Genomic DNA, 21,669 nt, shown 5'->3' with positions numbered 1-21,669 from the left:
GTGTCCCCTAGACCAGTGGTCGGCAAATTGTGGCTTGACAAACAGCGGCTTGCGAGCCACATGCGGCTCTTTGGCCCCTTGAGTGTGGCTCTTCCACAAAATACTGACTTCTGCGCATGGGCCACAAAGTTTCAATTGCACTGTATGTGTGCTCCCGCATGTGGTGTTTTGTGGAAGAGCCACACTCAAGGGGCCAAAGAGCTGCATGTGGCTCATGAGCCTCGGTTTGCTGACCATGGCCCTAGACCAGGGGTGGGCAAACTTTTTGACTCAAGGGCCACAATGGGTTCTTAAACTGGACCGGAGGGCCGGAACAAAAGCATGGATGGAGTGTTTGTGTGAACTAATATAAATTCAAAGTAAACATCATTACATAAAAGGGTACGGTCATTTTTTTTTTTTTTTTAGTTTTATTCATTTCAAACGGGTCGGATCCAGCCCGCAGGCCGTAGTTTGCCCACGGCTGCCCTAGACACACACACAGGCGCAGGCTCTGCCCTCATGTGGGTGTCCATCTCTCACCCCGTGGTACCAAATGGGCAGTCCGTATACTAAAGAATAACACAAAGTTTTCAACATTCAAACTCTTGAGCTTTTATTACACAGATATGTGTGCCCTCTGTCAGCATCTGGGGATGTAGAACTCAATGACTCGGGGTCCCTGCCCTTAGCGGGCTCACAGCCCCGTCTCCTGAGAGCAGAGAGAAGGAGCTCAGTACTTGTTGGGCAGGCCGGGAGGTCTGTAGCGATTGGGGTCTTTGCCACTCCGGCCCCATCTGTTGGCTTCCTGGTCGGCCATTCGGTCCGCCAATCCATGGCCGCTGTCTCCATGCTGAACAAAGTCAGTGAGTCTCGGATAAGTCTCTCTGAAATCACTGGAACGGAGGAGGACAGGTAGGAGGTGAGTCAGGGGCTGAGGAGAAACAGCCCCAGCCTCCCCTTTCCAAGGGATTAATGATTCTGGGAGGAGCCTGGAATGAGGCTAAGCACTGACCCTGCCTGGGCACAGCCCACTCAGCCCTGGGGTGACACCCTCCCACTGGGAGAACAGCACCTGGGGGAGGGGAATCAGTTCTGGGCCCTCAGTTTCTCTTTTTGGGGGACAGGCCCACAAGCTATTCTCTGGCCCTGCTGGCAGCCCAGGCCCTGTGCTGGGCAGGGATGGAGAAGGTGGAAGGAAGAACATGAGGAGGAGCCCACAGCCCCAACAGGGTCCTTCTCTAGGGCCTACACTCTGCACATCCCCAAACTCAGCCAAGCTCTGCTCACCCATCCAGCATCCCCAGGAGCCAGGTTACCTGATCTTTTCAGCAGCCCAGGCTCCGCCAGGTCCCCTTTGGGCAGCGTCATAGTTCCCCCGGGCGTGGAAGTATTTGTCTGAGTTTTTGTAATTGGCTTCTCTCATGTCCGAGTAGGCTCTCCACATGTCTTTGGTTCCTGGGAAGGAAAATGTGAGATGAAGGTAATCACATCTTGGCATAATAGAGGAATAAAACATTTCCTTCTACTGATTGTATGATTTCAGCATTCGACTAAACCCTTAGAGATTATACTGGTTTGAGATAAATATATATATATTTTTTTGCATTTTAGTTTCTGGGTTAATGTTATTAGAGTCACACTTGGTACAAGTTTTATTCTGTTTGACCCCATTCTAATATCTCCTGCCACTTTGTGTTGGCTATGTGAGGCGTGCAAAGGAGAGGTGGGGTGGTCCTGAAGGGATGTTTAGTTGTACAAGAAACCTCCACCTGGACAGATGCAGGGAACCCCCTGACAGGTGTGAGAACAAAGGTGATTCTGAGGGAGGTTCAGAAGCACAGCACTCCCAACCTAGTCAATGGGAGACACTCATCCCCGTGGACAAAGGGAGGACAACTCGTCCTGAGTACATCTGAACATCTGGGCACATTCGGCACCTCGGCAACTGTCAGAGTTCAATCCAGGCAATAAAAGTGCTGTGTTCCTTATGAGAGCTTTAAAAAATGGGGATAATAGGTATAGAACAAGGGCAACTGACCCACCAGCTCTAAAGGCCAGTGATCTCCCAATAAAATGGGCAAGTACTGCCTCTCCCAGAAGAACTGAGAAAATTCTGTATAATGTTGAGAGCATTGTAGGTGTTTAATATACCATCACTTCTCTAGTCTGTAGGAAGGGGGAACAAAAAAATAAAGGAACTAAACTGAGATGAAGGTCAGAGAGTTATGGATGGAAGGAATCTGGTCAAGCTAGAATAAAAAGGCAACGATTTTTAAAAATTAGCTGAATAGAAAAAGCGTGAAATGTAATGTACAATTGAATTTATAGCTTATACAATACCTCCAGGAGGTAAGTTATCTTCATTTTATGCATTTCTTTCTTTTTGGTGTTCAGAAAGATAGCTTTATTGAGAGGTGCAACATTTTTACTCGGAGTTACTCATTTAAACACATTCTTGGAGTCCAGACTTGCATAATAAGTATTCCCAAAGTGCCCAACACATTTTGTCACTCGCGGGCAGCAAACCTGGAGGGGTTTGTGCTCAGCCTTTAGTGTGCACAGCGTCAGCTGGGGTGCTCAGAAAAGGCTGGATTTCAGGCTCTGCCCAGGAATTGAAATTTACCGAGGGGGTGTGTGCACCCAGGTGTCTGCATTTCACAAAGCACCCCAGAACCCAATGATTCTCATGCCGGCTGTCCTAACATTGTAAACAGGGACAATCACAGAAAAATAACAGCAGAATAATTCTGTGAAATAAACACCTTCTTGCCACTGTACCATGGGTGTATAGCTCTTGCTATCGGTTTCTGGCCAGGTCTCAGCCCCAGCAGAACCACCATCAGGGAATTAATTGTGGGGAGAGCAGCTCTACAGAGTTGCCTTCCAAACGCACCCCATCCCCACTATTTGCCATTTGCTCAGATAACAGAATACGTGTTCACAAATCCCTCACTCTTCCACGTGCAGTCTTGTCCGGGAGGCAGTCTGCTGCGTTAATAGCAAGGTCTGCGGAGCTCGACGACCTGGGCTAAGTCCTGCTCTGCCTTGGGACCATGTTAGGTTTCTTATTCTCTTGGTGCTTCTGTTTCTCTATTGAGTGGTGATGGTACCTACATTGCAGGATAAGGATTAATTCCTGAGGATGAAAACGTGTCCATTCATTCATGGAAATCTCTCATAGCAGTGCCTAGCAGGTGTTAGAAGCTCAGCTAACCTTGGTTGTAATTACTAAGTGAGTGGGGTGTGGGAACACACTCTATAAGTTTGGCTCACCAGCTTCATGGCTACCTGAGATATAGAAATGAGCTGTTCCTGAGTTCCCACTAGGGGGCGGTAGAGCCCCATTTGTATTTAGGGAACATGACCCCCGAGTCTAGATCTCTTCCATACTTGTGATGAAAGTTGGGGTTTATACTTTATGAGGACTCAGACCTGGGGTCCCCATAGAAGGATGCAAAGTTATCCAGAAAAGCCTGGAGTTGGGGGCAAAGGACAGATGTTCTTTAAGGATACAAACTTATGTGCAACTAGAATAAGCCCTAGAGATCTAATGCACAGTATAGTGAATATAGACAACAATATTGCATGATAATCATAAAACTTGCTAAGAGACTAGATCTTAACTATTCCAACTACTAAAATGGAAGGATAATTATGTAATGTGATTGAGGTGCTAATTATTTCTACAAGGGCAATCATATTACAATACATAAATGCATCAAGAACATGTTATACACCTTAAATCTATATAATGATATATATCAAATATATTTCAATTTAAATAAAAGTCTGGGGAAATCCTATTATGAAAATAGTAATTCTTTCCTACCCACTGTGGCCTTTTCCCAGTGGGGACGTGGCCTTTGCTCACGTAAGTCTTGGGGAAGCCAGATGCAGCCCCTACAGCCTCTGGCTCTTACCTTGACCAGCTTCCTTAAGGAAACTTAACCATCTCTGGCTGCTGACGCCCAGGACGAAGGAGCAGAAAATGATGATCATGGAAAGCTTCATCCTGCTGCACAGTGAAGGGGACATACCAGGAATAATACGTTTAATTTTTTTTTCCAGCGGATAATGTTGACCCATTCTTGTATTCCAAAAGTAAACCCAACACAATTATATATATATATATATATATATATATATATATATATATATATATATAAATATATGTTGAGAACATATATATATGTGTGTGTGTATATATATGTATGTGTAGATAGCTGATATATGTAATTAGACAGACAGATAGGATTCCAGAGGACCTAGTTCTCCATTTGTATGTGTTTCACTGGAATCCCAGTGATTTCTTGTATGAGAGACTGCAATGGGCTTTTGTATAAACCAATTTCCATTTCAGTCATCCCCTGTCAGCCCTAAAATCCAACTGTACAGACCTTCCCCAAAAGACATTTGCAAATTTGTGTTCGATATACCTTTCTGTCACGTAGATGAGTTAATCTATAAATATCCGTAGGATGCCTGTTCTACCCATCACTACTTCACACAGAAGACGCATACAACAAATCTCTATCCCAAAAGTATTCCCATCTGGTGAAATCTAATCGTCAGAACAGTAGATTCAGGAGAGATGCAGAGAGCTGTGGTGCAGCACAAGAAAGCTGGTGGAAAAAGAACCCCCAAAGAGGAAAAGTGCTGGAAAGTTCTAGCACCTCACCTTGGCTGCTTGGTCCTGCTGACACCCCTGCTGAAGCTGAGCTGCCTGTGCCGCCGCCTGGGAGCTGTGCCTGGTACTATATATACTGACGCTTTGCTAGTGGGACAAATGGCAAGAGAGGTTTGAAGCAAAACATTGAAATGTGGGAACTTCCTCTTGGTCAGAACCCAGCATCCAGGACACGATGGTTATTTTTCACACACATTTAAGTTTCCCAGATTGTGCAACCTGGCAGTTTTCAAGGATGTAGCAAATTGGGGTTTTCTGCCCATTTTCAGTCTCACACCTCGTGGGGAAGGTTTATTTTCCCTAATGTACGGACATTTGCTGTGAAGGGTAATCAATATTAAAAAGATTTGATTGAACAGTGTGAGACTGCAAGGCAAGCGAAACAGCAGAATGGGCTCCATTGCAAAAAGACAGCTCAGGATGAAGCTGGGACCCTAGGGTGCAGGAGGAGGGAAGGAAGGATAGACAACCCCGGAAAATAAAACTTCCAGCATCCCCGTAGGGTGGACTCTGCTCTGGAAAAGGAGGTCCTCCAGACTCAAGTGTGCTCACCATTGGTTGCTATGGAAGGTCATAATGGCAGGTTATATATGGAGTTTACTGTAACCCAGGAATGTTGAACTGTAGTGTAAAAACTTGCCCAGCCGGCAGGGCTCAGTGGTTGACCCTATGAACCAGGAGGTCACGGTTTGATTCCTGGTCAGGGCACATGCCCAGGTTGTGAGCTTGATCCCTGGTGTGGGGTGTGCAGAAAGCAGCTGATCAATGATTCCCTCTCATCATTGCTGTCTCTATCTCTCTCTCTCTCTCATCCTGAAATCAATAAAAATATATTTAAGAAAAAGCCCTGCCAGTGTTGCTCAGTGGTTGAGCATTGACCTATGAACCAGGAGGTCATGGTTTGATTCCTGGTCAGGGCACATGCCCGAGTTGCAGGCTCAGTCCCTGATGTGAGGCATGCAGGAGGCAGCCGATCAATGATTCTCTCCCATGATTGATGTTTCTATCTCACCCTCCCTCTCTCTTCCTCTCGGAAATTAATATATATCTATATATCTACATATTTATATATATCTATACTAATAAAAGCGTAATATGCTAGTTAGACTGGACAGCTGAATGACATTCCGGATGTCCAGACGTCCTTCCAGACAAAGCCATGGTGTTGGGGTGAGGCAGAGGCAGTTAGGGGCGATCAGGCAGGCAGGGGAGCAGTCAGGAGTGATCAGGCCAGCAGGCAGAGGGGTTAGGGGTGATCAGGCAGGCAGGCAGGTGAGCAGTCAGGAGCCAGCAGTCCTGGATTGTGAGAGGGATGTTCAACTGCCAGCTTAGAAACTAGCAGTCAGACATCCCCTGAGGGGTCCTGGATTGGAGAGGGTGCAGGCTGGGCTGAGGGACCCACCCCACACACACACCCCGTGCACAAATTTCATGCACCAGGCCTCTAGTTTGTAAATTATATATATATGGAACTTGCTATAATGTAGTGTAGGAGTGACACACAGGACATAGTGACATTCTCTGAAGTCTGTTTTATTGTTATAAAAAACTGCCTTGTTGGGAATAATTTTAGCAAATACAGTTTTTATTACCCTTTGTGCTATTCTTGTAGCAGCAAGAGCAGAGTGAACATTTTTTCCTTTTTATCGTGAAGAAACTGATTTTACCAGACATTAGTCAGGATTATAGTTTTCAAGGCCCAGTGCTGGAACACACAGTTAACCCTCAAAGATATGTAGGCCTGAGAGGAAACAGAATCTACGGAAAAGGAAGGGTTGGATAAGATTATGAACTGAAGGGCCATGGCCATGGAAATCAGTGACATCCTTTTTCTTTGATCTTCCATTATACATTTTTATATGTGACCCTGACCCATTTATCAAATTTTATTTTGTTGTCATCTTTACTAATGTGGGTGTATTGTTTATGTATATGTATGTGTTTGCACCTTTAGTGTTGTTCTGGTTTTTGGGTGTGTGAGGAGAGGAGCAGAGGCACACACATGTGACTGTATTACGAATGGGCATGTGCTGTTTTTCTATATCTCAACATTGGAATAAGAGTCAGGATAGGACCTGGGTTGTTATTTTTTTCACCATTCATTATTAGTGCCTAGGAAGATGCCTAGAACATAGTCAGGCTCAATGAATGAACAGGTTCTTAGCTCAAGGCTCAGGTTTCCTAAAAAATGTAAAATAAGTATAAACAAAATTTCACCGCCTAGAGGGGCAGGCGGTGGGGAGAACCTCTGCAGACGCTTCATGTTTGGCCTCCAATCTATTTTCTAAGTGTGTGTACATGTACGAGTACGTGAAGACGGAGGATGTAATACCTGCCGTTTTACATGCTGCTTCTCCACTTCACTTCTCGTGATCATTTGTCCAGGTTACCACCCACACTGCCACAAAGTCAGCGGCAGACCTGAGATTCCAACCCGGCCTGCTAGGAGTGAGCGTGAGACTCCTTAGCCGTCTGCTGTACAGCTGCCACCCGACCTCGGCAGCAGTAGAGTGCGTGAGCGAATACGTGTCCATTGTGATTCACTTCGATTATGTTCAACGCTGAAGCTTCATGAGAACTCTCCCCGTGGAGAGGCACCTGCCTGAGAGCACTGATCCTGTCTGACTCCCGGCTGTATTTCCAGGACCTCACGCCGTTCCTCCCACATACTGGGAGTTCAGTAAGCAGGTGTCGAATAAGGGAATGGATGCATGAACACGTTTTGCAAGCATCGTTATCAGAAAGGAAAAGAGGCTGAGGTTTGAAGAGGCTCTGTGTTAGACTATTTGGACAGAAAAGGAGGACGGCAATGGGTTGTGGCTCCCTCCAGGCCGACAGATGGTTCAGGAAAAAGGCTCGCTGGCCCAGCCTGCAGGTCTTGTCAATGTGCCAATTCTGTCAGCAAAGGAACAAGTGGGTCATTGACGGGAGGTTTTGCAAACGTGTTTCAGACGGCGTGGTTTGACAGGAGTCCATAAAAAATGAGTTTGTGTGTACACCAAGCATGCTCTTCACAGAGAGGACCTGGATTTCACCCCATAATTACAAGTGAAATCTGGGAAGTCAGAGTATTGTGAAAGGGCTCCCTTTGCACCCATGTTTAAGAAGCAGGCTGTTTGTGGTGCGTCTTTCCTGTGGCCTACGGCTGAGGACAAAGAAACTTCAAGTACTACATCCTAGAGAGAACATCCAAGAAACAGGGCCAGACCTCCTGAGCCAATGCTGACAAAGAGGTGGCCATTCAGGCCTTCATTCCAACCACTTCCCAGAACAAAGTCTGGGGACACTTAGAGTTTGGAGGAGATGAGGTAGACCCAGCTAAGAAGATGAGAAGGAAGGTAGCCCTGGCCTGTGTTTCTCAGTGCTTAGAGATTCAGCCCAGGCACCTAAGAGTCTCAGGTTTGATTCCTGGTCAAGGGCATGTACCCGGGTGGCAGGTTTGATCCTGGCCCCGGTTAGGGTCTCTGTGGGAGGCAACCAATAGATGTGTCTCTCTCACATTGATGTCTCTCTCTCTATCTCTCTGAACCCCCTTCTTTCACTCTCTCTAAAAATCAATATCTTTGGGCCTGGCCAGTGTGGCTCAGTGGTTGAGTGTCGACCCCATGAACTAGGAGGTCAGGGTTCAATTCCCTGTCAGGGCATAGGCCTGGGTTTGGGGCCTGATACCAGTAGGGGGCATGCAGAAGGCAGCCAATTAATGATTCTCAATATTGATGTTTCTATCTCTCCCTTCCTCTCTGAAATCAATAAAAACATATTTAAAAATATATATATCCTCAGGTGAGGATTAAAAAAAAACAACAAAAAAAAAGAAAGAAAGAAAGAAAGAAACTAGAAACATCAGAAGAGTGTGATATTATGAAGCCAAGAGAGAGAACCTTCCAGAAGGAGGGAGAGGGCAACTATTGAATGTTGGTCAGAGGCCTACTGATGAGAGGAGAGAAATACGTCGATTGTTTTTGGCAACATGGAGGTCAATGGTGACATGAATTATTTAGCTGGAGTGGTGGGGGCAGAGGCCAGGCTGGAGTGGGTTCAAGCGTGAGTCACAAATGAGGAACCAAAAAAGGCGCCTCTTTCAAGATGTTTGACTCTTAAGAAGAGGAAAATGTCAAGCGTGAAGAGTGATGCGGATTAAAGTCAGGGTTTTCGGTGCGGTCATTTGAGAAAGCAGTTCTTTTGTGCCCGCATTTGGCATTGTGTACACAAGGATGAACGAGGTGTGCTGCCTGTCCTTTACCAAGTCAGGCGTCTCCCGGTGTAAGTGCTCTCTTGACCATTTACACCGAGTGCTGGAGATCCGGGAAGGAGGGAGTCTCCACAGCCCATCCTCTTGGCCTTGTACAGCACATTCAAGTTCTGGAGTCAGACATGCCAGCCTGCAACCTAACTCTGCCCCTTGTATGGCCTAAGCAGGTATCTCTAAACCTTGGTTTCTCCAACTGAGAACTGCAAAGACTTTCTCTACAACTTAACTAACAGAAGGCATGGACAGTACAGCACTGAGGTGTGGAATATGCTAAGCAGCCAGGAAGGGGTGGACTTGTGCTCCACTAATGACCCAGAGAAGAAGGTGGGAGGACTTCCAACCTTTTCACAAGACTAGAAGGATTATAAGTAGGACGATAGAAAGAGCAGTGGTGACCCAGGATGAAACACATAAGGCCAAGATTACACTAGTGTTTGGGAATCCTTGGTTTTAGATTTGAGCCTCCAAAATTAGAAAAGATGCCACTTTCTGGGTCTGAGTCATTTTTAAAAAATATATGTTTTTATTGATGTCAGAGAGGAAGGAGAGAAATAGAAACATCAATGATGACAGAAAATCATTCATCAGCTGCCTCTTGCATGTCCCCTCCTGGGGATTGAGCCCACAACCTGGGCATGTGCCCTTGACCAGAATCAAACTTGAGACTCTTTAGTCCACAGGCCAACACTCTATCCACTGAGCCAAACCAGCTAGGGCTGGGTCATCTTTTAATTCTTATAGGTAAAATGAGATGAAAATTATAAGGCAGATAGCTGTTGAGAACTTCCCTGTGCCTTTGGTCCTTATCAAAAGCAATCTAAGCATCATTCAGATGTTCCCCACACAACTTCCTTTCCTGGGAAAGGTAGGTTCCTGAGGACTGGGTAGTGCAGGTGCCTGAGCTGCCTTGGCTCACTAGGTCCTAGGAGTAGACATGATGGAGAAAGGGGGCAGTTGTCAGCCCTGCACAGCCATTGGTCATGGGTGTGCTTGGGGGACTGTTTCCTAGAGGAGGGCATGTGGTGTCCACAGCCTTGTTCTCCTACTTTCCTCAGGACAGAAATGGTGGGCCAGTGATTACATCCTGTTACAATTCTTTGACTGCCTTTGGGCCAATCAATGCTAGATATGCACCCCCCCCCCCCTTAATATGTATTCTACTCATTCCCTTCTTTGATAGAACCACTGGAGAGAAAGCAAGTACAATTTGTAGACACCAAGAGGAACCAACTCCTCATAGGGACTTTCACAGTCCTCTTCCTTTGTCACTTATGTATTCTGTCTTCTGGGAAGGGCCGCTCTTAGAACAATAGACAGTAGTGGCAGCCAGCTATTTTCACTTGTTTCTGATGGAAAATAAAGCCATCCTGTCATAGTGATATCAAATCTCCAGCCCTTAAATGGATGTCCCAAGAGACTCTGAGTCAGTGAGTCCTGCTTCTTGGGACAGTCTCAGTGACTATTATCCCAGCCTAACTGTTAATAGTGACACCCCTTTTTCACTCTCAAAAATGACCTTGTTTATATAGTGAATTAGACAGTACCCCTCCTCTAATAATCATGTGTACCAGGCTGTTGAGAGGCCCAAGAGACCTCCATTCACCTGACACAATTGATTTAAGTGAAAGAATAGATCACCAAGGCTATTAAGAGTCAGAAAAACAAATTGAAAAGTCCCACAAGATACCATGACCAAGAATGGCACCTGAGGACTAAGTCCCAGACTGGGTACAGTAGGAAGAAAGGTGAGCAGTTCATGAATATAAAATGAGGAAAGTAATGTTACCAGCTTCATAGGGTTGTGGTCAAGATGAAATGATTAATGCTGAAAGGAGTTTGGATCTGTTCTGGGCACAAGTAATGTTACTACAAATTTTAGTAGTTGTGATTTAACCAAGAAAATTTATAATTTATTCTTTGCAGAAGATAGAAAGGGTAATTATGTGTTATTACAGTAACACATTATTATTATTTTTTTAAATTAAATCTTTATTGTTCAGATTATTACAGTTGTTCCTCTCCCCCCCCCCCCACCCCCCCATAGCTCCCCTCCACCCGGTTCCCACCCGCCCCTACTCTTACGGTCCTCCACTGTCCTTGTCCATAGGTGTACGATTTTTTTCCAGTTTCTTCCTGCACCTCCACACGCCTTTCCCCCCGGAGAATTGTCAGTCCACCCCCTTTCTATGCCCCTGATTCTATTATATTCACCAGTTTATTCTGTTCATCAGATTTTTTATTCACTTGATTTTTAGATTCACTTGTTGATAGATATGTATTTGTTGTTCATAATTTTTTCTTTACCTTTTTCTTCTTCTTCCTCTTCTTAAAGGATATCTTTCAGCATTTCATATAATACTGGTTTGGTGGTGATGAATTCCTTTAGCTTTTTCTTATCTGTAAAGCTCTTTATCTGACCTTCAATTCTGAATGATAGCTTTGCTGGGTAACGTAATCTTGGTTGTAGTTCTTGCTATTCATCACTTTGAATATTTCTTGCCATTCCCTTCTGGCCTGCATAGTTTTTATTGAGAAATCAGCTGACAGTCGTATGGGTACTCTCTTGTAGGTAACTAACTGTTTTTCCCTTGCTTCTTTTAAGATTCTCTCTTTGTCTTTTGCTCTTGGCATTTTAATTATGATGTGTGTTGGTGTGGTCCTCTTTGGGTTCCTTTTGTTTGGAGTTCTCTGTGCTTCCTGGACTTGTAAGTCTATTTCTTTCACCAGGTAGGGGAAGTTTTCTGTCAGTATTTCTTCAAATAGGTTTTCAATATCTTGTTCTCTCTCTTCTTCTGGCACCCCCATAATTCGGATGTTGGTTTGCTTGAAGTTGTCCCAGAGGCTCCTTACACTATCTTCATATTTTTGGATTCTTTTTCTTTTTGTTTTTCTGGTTGGGTGTTTTTTGCTTCTTTGCATTTCAAATCTTTGACTTGATTCTTGCGCTCCTCTGGTCTGCTGTTGGAAGTTTGTATAATATTCTTTATTTCAGTCAGTGTATGCTTAATTTCTAGTTGGTCCTTTTTCATATCCTCAAGGATCTCACTAAATTTGTTGAGGGTCTCACTAAATTTATCGGCGGTTTCTAGAAAATTCTTGAAAAACCTTATAACCGTGGTTTTGAACTCTATATCCAGTAGTTTGCCTTTCTCCATTTCTGTCATTTGTGACCTGTTTCTTTGTCTCTGCATTTTGGCTGCTTCCCTGTGTTGATAGAGTGGCTTTCTGTGCTACGTGTCCTATAGGGCCCAGTGGCTCAGCCTCCCCAATTACCTGAGGTGGACACTCTTGGTGCACCCCTTTGTGGGCTTTGTGCACAGTCTTGTTGTAGTTAAGCCTTGATTGTTCTAGGTATCACTGGGAGGAATTGACCTCCAGGCTAATTGGCTGTGAGAATCAGATGTGTCTATGGTGGGAGAACTTCTGTGCTGGAGACACCCTTCTGGGGCAAGACTTGCTTCAGTGGGGCTTTGGTGCTCACTGAGTCTGCCCCCTGAGTGTGTCCCTTATGGATCTGAGGAGTTGTAATCTGGATGGTCGCAGTCTGACCACTGGGTACACTGGCTCTTGGGTCTCTAAGGAGGTGCTAATTTAGCCTCTGCCTGAGGCTACCCAGCAGGAGCTACAGAGAGATCTGCAGATTCCCTTTCCTTGTTTGGGGTTTGGAGGTGCCCAGATGAAGCTCAGCTGTGAAGCAATGCAAGCTGCTGTGGGACCTTGGGCCTTCTTTTGGATGTTCTGGGTCTCTCTGACCCAGCTGCAGTTTGTTAGGTAATTTTAGATTACAAAGGGCAAGGCCATTCATATGCAAAAGCATCTGCCCACAGCTTGGGTGGGGCAGGGTCTCAGGAAATCAACAGGGCGGAGCAAACAGCTATGGCTGATCCTCAGCCCTGCCTTAAGAGGCCCAGGGTCTCAGTGTTCCTTGGTAATTGCTGCAAGCACCTCTGAGAGACAGGTGCCAGACAGTCCAGTTTCTCCCCATATGAGTCTGGGTCCCCAGAGACTCGCCTGGAACTGGAGTTCAGAGCAGTCCGGAGCTTGTGACTCCCTCCTGATTGAAAAAGACAACTGTGTCCTCAGTTGCCAATCCTTTCCACGTGCGCCTCTGTACCTCTGCACTTCACTTCCATACCTCCTCTGAGTCTCAGTGTGCTTTTCTCTTTGCTTCTAGTTGTAGAATTTCCACTCAGTCAGCCTTCCTGTGGTTCTGGGTGATGTCGATTTTGTCTATTAGTTGTATTTTTTTTTTAACAATCTTTTTTAAAAAAAATACATTTTATTGATTTTTTACAGAGAGGAAGGGAGTGGGATAGAGAGCTAGAAACATCAGTGAGAGAGAAACATCGATCAGCTGCCTCCTGCACATGTCCCACCGGGGATGTGCCTGCAACCAAGGTACATGCCCTTGACCGAAATCGAACCTGGGACCCCTCAGTCCGCAGGCTCTATCAACTGAGCCAAACCGGCGCTGGCTAGTTGTATTTTTGAAGTGGTTGTGCAAGTCAGCAATTTCAGGTGTTTACCTATGCTGCCATCTTGGTTTCTCCCAGTAACACATTATTAATACATTAATAAGTAAGATTACCAATCAGAATGACAGAATTAAGGATTAAGGTTTCACTTTACAGGACATAAAAATGTTTTCTTGTACATGACATACCCCCAACATTACTGAGTGCTATGTCCACCAAAGTACATGGACACCAGCGTTACTGCAGACTTCCCCATAACAGTCTAAATTTAAAAAGCCTAACTATCCAACCACATGGAGTGGGCTAATAAAGCATGGTATCCTTATACAATGGAATACTATGCACCGATGAGCAAGAGCAAACTATTGATATAAGCAAAAATGGATGAATGAATCTAATAGATATAATGTTGAGTGGAAGACAGCCAGATACAAAAGAATTTTTTTAAAAAATTTATTTGAAGATGAAAAGCGGGCAAAACTAATCTATAGTGATGGAGGTCAGAATGGGTCTTGCTTTTGGTGGGGGATCTTACCTGGCAGAGGGCAGGAGGCATCCTCTGGTGTGCTGGAAATATAATACATCTTCATCTTACGGTGGGAACATGGGCTTTTGGACATATAAAAGTTCACTGAGCCTGTAAGTTATATTTCAATGAAAAAAAGATTAAAAATGAGATTAGTGGGCTCTACCTGGTTTCACTCAGTGGAAGGAGCATGAGCCTTTGGACTAAAGGGTTCTGGGTTCAATTCTGGTGCAGAGAACAGACCTCGGTTGCAGGCTCAATCCCCTGCCCTGGTCAGGGTGGGTGCAGGAGGCAGCCGATAGAGGTGTCTCTCTCACACGGATGTCTCTCTCTCTTTGTCTCTCCCCGTCCCTTCTACTCTGTCTAAAAATCAATGCAGAAAATATCCTTGGGTGAGGATAAGATTAGTGGGAAAATAGATGCTGAAAGCACATGTAAGTCAGGAAGAGCTACCAGTGCCTAAGTTGCTCAATCAATAAATATTTACTGAGTCCTGCTAGGACTTACATGTCAAGGATTTCTTTAAACTAACTCATTTGGAAACAAGAAAGATCATGATGTCATAATTTTTCTTTATGTGCTTTGTTCTGTGGAGATTTTCCTAATAATTTCATATACTTGGTATTTGGTGATTCTATCCAATAGTCTCTCTCTGTCAGGGCATAATGACTGTTCTTTCTGTGATGCCTGCTTGACATTCATTCCATGTTTTCCTGATAGATGGGGCGTTTTCTCCAAGTACCTCTCACTAGGTGGTAGCAAAACCTGACACAGCTGTTCTCATTGGTATTATGCAGAAAATAATCTGAGGCTTGTTCAGAGTGCTGATTCCTAGCTCCACTCCTCCTCCAGGATCCTGGCTCAGTAGCTATGAGAGGAGGGTCAGGAATGCACCCTTTCTACAACTTTCCAGCAAAGTGAAATGTGGGTGGGCCATACACCATATTCTGACCTACACTGATCCAAGGGAGGAGAAGATAGCCTTTATTGTGGGCAGAAATACTTAGCCACTGCCCCACAACCCTTTTTTGAAACTAGTACACAGAGAATATCATAAAGAGCAATAAGACATGAAGTTGAAAGTGCAGAAAAATTGAATTTGTCAAATTTCAATGGAAAATTGATAAAATATTCAATTGCCAAATTAATAAGATCCGCTTCAGTTACACATGTAAGGAGCTTGGAAGTCACCACTTATCCTAACAACAAGCGAAAAGCTGAATACAATGAAAACTCAAATCTTCTTGGATTCATATGAGCGGTGAGGACACAGGGCAAACCACTGCCCCTGCAATTGGAGACAGATGGATCCAGGGATCCCGGCTCACTGGAGTGTGGGAGCTGAAACCGCTGGGGAACCTGAACTAGAATTGGTGAATTGCTGGAGGCTCAGCGGGGGTAACTCTGAGAGTTAAAACCTCTAGGGGGACTCAGTTATCGGGGGTTCTCTACAATATTGTGAGATTTACCTTCAGGAGCTCCACCAGGTTCTCACAAAAAAAATATCTTAGAAAAAAACCCTCTGTCTTCCAGCAGGGGGTGCACTCCGTTCTCAACCAGGCCTGCCCTCAGGGGAAACTGTGTGATGTGTCTAACTGACCTGGGGAAGGGAAATAACCAACTCCAGCCCACTCTACTTATCCTGTTCCACTCCAGGGGGATAAGAAACCTGAGAAATACTAGTGAAGAGTTCCACTTTGGTGACCCCATGTAACCTTAATTACTCCCTTAATCCAAATACAGCCACAGGGGAAGTTAGGACTTCAACATATACATTTTTCTGGGGGGTTGGGGGAGGAGGCAGAGACATAATTCAATTCAGAGCACTGGCCCTTTCACAGCTAGCTTCCAGGGAGTTCAGAGGCTCTCTACCCCCTGCCCCACGTGGTCTGTGAGTTCAACTGCAACCCTGGGCTGTTTCCTGTCAGGTTTCATTGGAGGAGTTCTTGCTTACCAGCTGTGCCTTCTGACTCCCAGCAATCATTATCAGCCTTCCAATGGGCTACAGACTTTCCAGCCTGGTGTATGTATTCTTTAACCCAGTGGTCGGCAAACTCATTAGTCAACAGAGCCCAATATCAACAGTACAACGATTGAAATTTCTTTTGAGAGCCAAATATTTTAAACTTAAATTATATAGGTAGGTACATTGTTATTAACTTAATTAGGGTACTCCTAAGGCTTAGGAAGAGCCACACTCAATGGGCCAAAGACCCGCATGTGGCTCTAGAGCCACAGTTTGCCGACCACTGCTTTAACCCCTTAGCAGTTGAATCCTATTATCAGTTAATAATCCTCTTATGAAAATTTCCCTCTTCAAATGACCACCTGGTTTCTGTCTCCTCACTGGACCCTGACAGATAAGAGGTGTCTTCTCTATCCTGCTTTCTCCTCACTACCAATTCTGCGGTTTTGAGCTGGTTAATATGCAGAAGCTGGAAGGAAATACTCATAAGTGAGGCGGCATTATATCTGCATTTAGGCTTGAAATGAGGCAATAAAAATACCGTGGAGGAAACTGCTATGGAGGCATTCCTTAGATGGCAAGGACAGAAATTGATTAACAATTGGATTTGCTCAGAAATGAACAGAATATCAAGGTAGCAGTTGCTAGAACAGGATCCCGTGGTCTAATCCTCCCATGGCTGTGTCTCCCACCCCCCAGGCAGAGACCACTGAGCGACTTAATTTTAATGAGATTCACACCCTGGGGGCAGAGACAGTGACTGGACAAAATTGACAGGGAGTTAGGAGGCCTGGACATGAAAGGGCCTGAAATAGCACAAAGCAGAGGGGAGAGTTGGTACAGGGTGTCTGCCCTATATGACTTGAGATTGTGTCCCCTACACCCAAACATGCAGGCACAGGCGTGATCCTCTCATGGCTGTCCATCCATCACCCCATGGTATCAATGACCAGTCCTTATAGGAAATAACAACACACAGTTTTTAACATTCAATCTCTTAAGCATTTATTAGACATCCATTATGTGCCCTCTGTCAGCATCTGGTGATGTAGAACTCAATGACTTGGGGTTTGTGCCCTTAGGGGGCTCACAGCCCCGTCTCCTGAGAGCAGAGAGAAGGAGCTCAGTACTTGTCGGGCAGGCCGGGAGGTCTGTAGCGATTGGGGTTTTGGCCACTCCGGCCCCATCTATTGGCTTCCTGGTCGGCCAGCGAGTCCGCCAATCCATGGCCGCTGTCTCCATGCTTAAAAAGGTCACCGACTCTTGGATAAGCCTCTCTGAAATCACTGGAATGGAGGGAAGGTAGGAGGTGAATCAGGGGCTGAGGAGAAACAGCCCCACCCTCCCCTTTCCAAGGGATTAATGACTCTGGGAGGAGCCTGGAATGAGGCTAAGCACTGACCCTGCTTGGGCACAGCCCACTCAGCCCTGGGGTGACACCTCCCACTGGGTGAACAGCACTTAGAGTGGAGGGTGGGAATCAATCTTTGGCCCTAGTTTCTCGTTTTGGGGGACAGGCCCACAAGCCATTCTCTGGCTCTGCTGGCAGCCCAGGCCCTGCGGTGGGCAGGGATGGAGAAGGTAGAAGGAAGAACATGAGGAGGAGCCCAGAGTCCCAACAGAGTCCTTCTCTAGGGCTTACAACTCCACTTCCCCAAACTCAGCCAAGCTCTGCTCACCCATCCAGCATCCCCAGGAGCCAGGTTACCTGATCACTTCAGCAGCCCAGGCACCGCCAGGTCCCCTTTGGGCAGCGTCATAGTTCCCCCGGGCGTGGAAGTATTTGTCTGAGTTTTTGTAATTGGCTTCTCTCATGTCAGAGTAGGCTCTCCACATGTCTTTGGCTCCTGGAAAGGAAAGGACATGGCATTGAGACATCAGGTGAAATATCCGAGATCCGTGACACCCTTTAGAGAAGAATCGAGGGAGAAAATGGACCACTGACTCAGTTTCACCCTGTGGCCTCAGCACCCTGGAGACCACAGGTTGAGAAGAACATTCTCCAGGCCCAGTTGGCTTCCCCAGGTGACTCTAAGGAGAGACATTTCGGTGGGGGCACAGCTGGGCTGTACCTGGTGGCCTGATGCCTGTCATGCTGTCTGTGGCCTCCAGCTCACTGAGGCCTCTGGGGCATATGTTTAAAGGAGTCAGGGAGGCCACATTACAGAACAGGATTTCAATGTCAGCGCTGCTGAAATTTGGGGCCAGAGAATTCTTTGTGTTCAGGGCCTTCCTGAGTAAGGTGGGAGGCTCACCGCATCCCCACATCTCTGCCCAGTAGGTGCAGCAGCCTACCCTCATGTGACAACCAGCAGTGTTTCCCACATGGCCACATGTCCCTGGGGCTCCAAGGGGCTCAGGATAAGAACCTCTGGTATGTGGAGCGAAGCTACATAGCCTAGTGTTCAGGGGACTCGGTGAGCCTGATGGTGACATGGAAAGCAGATTGTGAGAAAGGCACAGGCAGACAGCACTTCTGCCTGACGCCTAAGAATTGGAGTCTTGCAGACAGAATGCAGGGAATCCTGAAGTGAGTCCCTCTGAGTGTGAGGGGCATACGTGGCATCCTGGAAACCACCCACATAGACTGGACTGAGGCTGTGAGCAGGCAAGTGCCAGAGCAGAGGCCTGTATCTCAGCCTTGGCTGCACCTTCTCATCGCCTGGGGAGACTGTGGGAGGCCGATGCCACATCTCAGGCCCATCACCTCAGACTCTGTGGGGGTGGGTCTCAGGCCTCTGTCGTTTTTAATGTGTCCAGGTGATTCCAGCAGGTAGCTGGGATTGGTGACCCCTGAGCTTTAGGAAACAGTGCTCAGACACATCTGCCTGGCAAGAGCTGTGGCCTCCTGCACAGCTGTGTTCACACTCTGCCCTGCCACCTGCTGACTGGCAGGTAGTCCCTGGTCCCCTGAGTCAGCTGCTCTCAGCTTCAAAGTAGGGGAAGATGCCTGCCCACCAAGTTATTCTCCACTTACACTGGTGACCAAGTGTCCCAGGTTGACCAGAACTGTCCCTGTTTGCCTAGAACATTCCCAGTTAGCACCGAAGCATCATGGAAAACTCCCTAGACGCATGCACACCAGGAGAGTTGGGCGCCCTAAATCGCATGGAAGTGCTGACTTCCTAGAGGGGGCTCTATGGATGTTCCCTTTGATCAGTTAAAAAAAGCTGGAAAAGGGTAGGAAACAGACTAAAACAGGGACATTGTCATCAACTACTGGAAGCCCCAGCAAGAGCTAAGCTGCAGGTCTCAGTACACTCCCCAGTTAGGAAATGGAAGGGAGGGAGAAAGGAAGCAAGAGAGAGGGAGGGGAGGAGGGGAAGAAAGGATGGGTAGCTTTAATCACATTTTGTGCAGTTTGGTCTGAGGGGAATAGTGTACCATTTCAAGTCTTAGTCTGTGTATTCTAGTCAAACTTACCTTTCAGCAGATTGTTCTTTCTCTATTAACTGATTGAACTAAGACCTATGGCTTTTCCATCTGTTCAGTGAAAAGCTCCCAAAACACCTGGCACATTCCACCACATTGGGCAACACAAGCTAACACAGTAGCTCCAACCCTGAAGGGCACTCAGGGTGCATCCTAGTGATCATGTGTTCTGCACCTCCCCACCCCCCCCACCCCCCACCCTCAATCCTCCGGTGACTTTACCGTCATAAGCCTGGCCAAGGAATTCAAACCAGCCCTGGCTGCTGACTCCCAGGACCAAGGAGCAGAACACGAGGCCGGTGAAAAGCTTCATGGTGCTGAAATGAAAGGGGAGGGTCAGGGAGACACAGGCAGGACTGGCACACCTCTCGGATTCGTATGTCAAAGACAGCCCGGCCGTGCATTTCCATTTGTTCTCTTGAGACCCTGGCTGCACATCCTGGAAACATTGCAGTAGGACCTCACTCAGAGCCACAATGCTGAACCCATCAACCCTGAACCCAAGACTGTCTAGGAGTCACCAAGGTGCCACTGAGGGAGCAATGGAGCAGTTGGGACCAAACCCCCGAAGCAGCCTGTAATGAGACCAGAAACATTACCCTGTGCACTCGGCCGACACAGACCCCATACAGCACAAATGCAGAAGAGAGTAATTATTTAAACTGAATGTACAGTCTTGCTGGAAAGAGAAAACAGAGCAAGGTTTGTAGAGCAAGGCCTCCTGGGAGTGGTCCCTCACCTGGTCTCTGGTGGAGCCGAGCTGCTGGTCCCTGCCTGCTGGGGACCGCTGGCTGCTATTTATTGATGCTGAGCCCTCCCTGCTGGATCATGTGGATGGAGAGGGGCAGGAGAGAAGCCAGATTTGGCACCTGGGGAAAGTCCCTCTGGATCATTTCTCCTAAAAAGGTGCAAAGGACACTTACTGGACAGCAGTGACCAGTCTTCATGCACAGGTCATTTCCCCGTTGTGCAACCCTGAAGAAATACAGTAGACTCGCTCTTCCCCGCAGCCACAGGTCAGGGGTGGCTCTGCTGTCAGAGTTGAAGGGGCCAAGGCAGGGCCCCTGGATGTAGAGAGGAAGGGTGAGGGGCTCCAGGATGGGGCACCCAGGCTGTTGGAAGGTGTGCAGTGAGGGGCCGTCTCCTCCCGCCAGGACCTTGCTTTAGTGGTCATTCCCTCAGCATGGTGCCTGGGGGGCCACATGGCAGATGTGTCAGAAATGACATCCCTTTGAGTTCATTCTAAAGCTCTTGAGCTTCAAAACTGACAGGATAGGTCACCCAATCTCCTGGGTGCCCTGGAAGGTGCTTTCATCACTCTGACTGTATATGCTCAGCTCTCAGCTCCAGGGCACAGAAAGGCCGGCTCAGCCACAAGGAAGAGTATTATCTGAGCTGACTCCTGATGGGGCAGTGGATGGCGGTCCTCTGCTTTTCCTCACCCAATCCTGCAGACCCCTCACAGTGGGAGTGAGATGCTATATGGTAAATTTTCAGCTCGCCTGGGAAGTGCCAGGCTCCCAGTCAGGGGAAAGGAGGGGAAAGAGGGTGCGTGCTCTTTGTCCCAGTATTACCCTATGGGGACCCTGTCTGCCCCTGGTCATTATGAGTCTGGAATGTCAGCAGGTCAGCACAGCTCCTCAGGGGCTGCTGGAGAAACCAGGGGGTGGAGAGGGGTCAGTGCTGGAGCCCAGCAGGGGTGAGTCCAGGGTAGGAACTGAGGCTGGTGAACATGTCAGCGCCGGCTGGTTCCTTCTTCCCCAATCCATCTTCACACCCCAAGGGTCAGGCATTTACAATACCAACAAGACATCTTGCAAGGGGCAGGGCTAGGGAAGTGGTAAAGGAGACCAAATGGCCTGGAGACAGCCTATGAATGTCTTCATCTGGATGGTGGTGGTATCTGCTCTCGGCCATGATGGCCACTCACATGGTCCCCCTCACCGGATACTACATCCCAATACCGTACCACTGAGTTGGTCCATGCTAGAACCTGCCCTGCTCACACACTCACGCACATTCCAGGCTAGAGAGCTGACTTCCCCAGGAGGCATGAGTTCACAGGACAAAGCTACCATGCATCCAAGTAGCACAGTGGCTCTGAAAGAAAGTCAAGTTAAAAAATAATACTAAATCCCCCAGAATTAATGGGTTGGAGAGAAGCAAAGAACATTTATAAAAAATAATAAGTATCATCAAAAGGGGTAAAACAGAATATGAAGTAGGAACTATCAGTTTTGAAGAGGAATAAAATGAAAATAAAATTATAAAATAATACTTAATAAAACACCTCAATAAAGAAATAACAGGTCAATGCTACCGAATAATAAATTATCTTGCAAGATAGCC

General features: G+C 46.8%; 2 protein-coding genes across 4 annotated transcripts; both read right to left on the bottom strand.

Annotated features, from left to right (window-relative positions):
* Positions 1-569: 569 nt before the first annotated feature.
* Positions 570-4,733, bottom strand: LOC132241032 (serum amyloid A-3 protein-like). 2 transcript variants are annotated; one of them, XM_059709072.1, is made up of 4 exons: positions 4,661-4,733; positions 3,903-3,997; positions 1,299-1,437; positions 570-875 (listed from the first exon to the last, which is right to left on the bottom strand). In XM_059709072.1, exons 2-4 carry the CDS (start codon positions 3,991-3,993, stop codon positions 713-715), a joined length of 393 nt encoding a protein of 130 aa, XP_059565055.1. In that variant the 5' UTR covers positions 3,994-3,997; positions 4,661-4,733; the 3' UTR covers positions 570-712. The 2 variants fall into 2 exon arrangements, with proteins under 2 accessions (XP_059565055.1, XP_059565056.1); XM_059709073.1 differs by having other exon boundaries at positions 3,903-3,994; positions 4,661-4,692.
* Positions 4,734-16,891: 12,158 nt separating this feature from the next.
* LOC132241031 (serum amyloid A-2 protein-like) lies at positions 16,892-20,195 on the bottom strand. Of its 2 annotated transcripts, none has more exons than XM_059709071.1 (4): positions 20,060-20,195; positions 19,543-19,637; positions 17,597-17,735; positions 16,892-17,174 (listed from the first exon to the last, which is right to left on the bottom strand). In XM_059709071.1, the coding sequence occupies exons 2-4, from the start codon at positions 19,631-19,633 to the stop codon at positions 17,012-17,014; spliced, it is 393 nt and encodes a 130-aa protein (XP_059565054.1). In that variant the 5' UTR covers positions 19,634-19,637; positions 20,060-20,195; the 3' UTR covers positions 16,892-17,011. The 2 variants fall into 2 exon arrangements, with proteins under 2 accessions (XP_059565054.1, XP_059565053.1); XM_059709070.1 differs by lacking the exon at positions 20,060-20,195 and adding an exon at positions 19,920-20,029.
* Between the last annotated feature and the right edge of the window lie 1,474 nt (positions 20,196-21,669).

This window comes from Myotis daubentonii, chromosome 9, assembly GCF_963259705.1.
Source record: "Myotis daubentonii chromosome 9, mMyoDau2.1, whole genome shotgun sequence".
Classification (NCBI taxonomy): domain Eukaryota; kingdom Metazoa; phylum Chordata; class Mammalia; order Chiroptera; family Vespertilionidae; genus Myotis; species Myotis daubentonii.
This window is presented reverse-complemented; position numbering and strand designations above follow the sequence as displayed.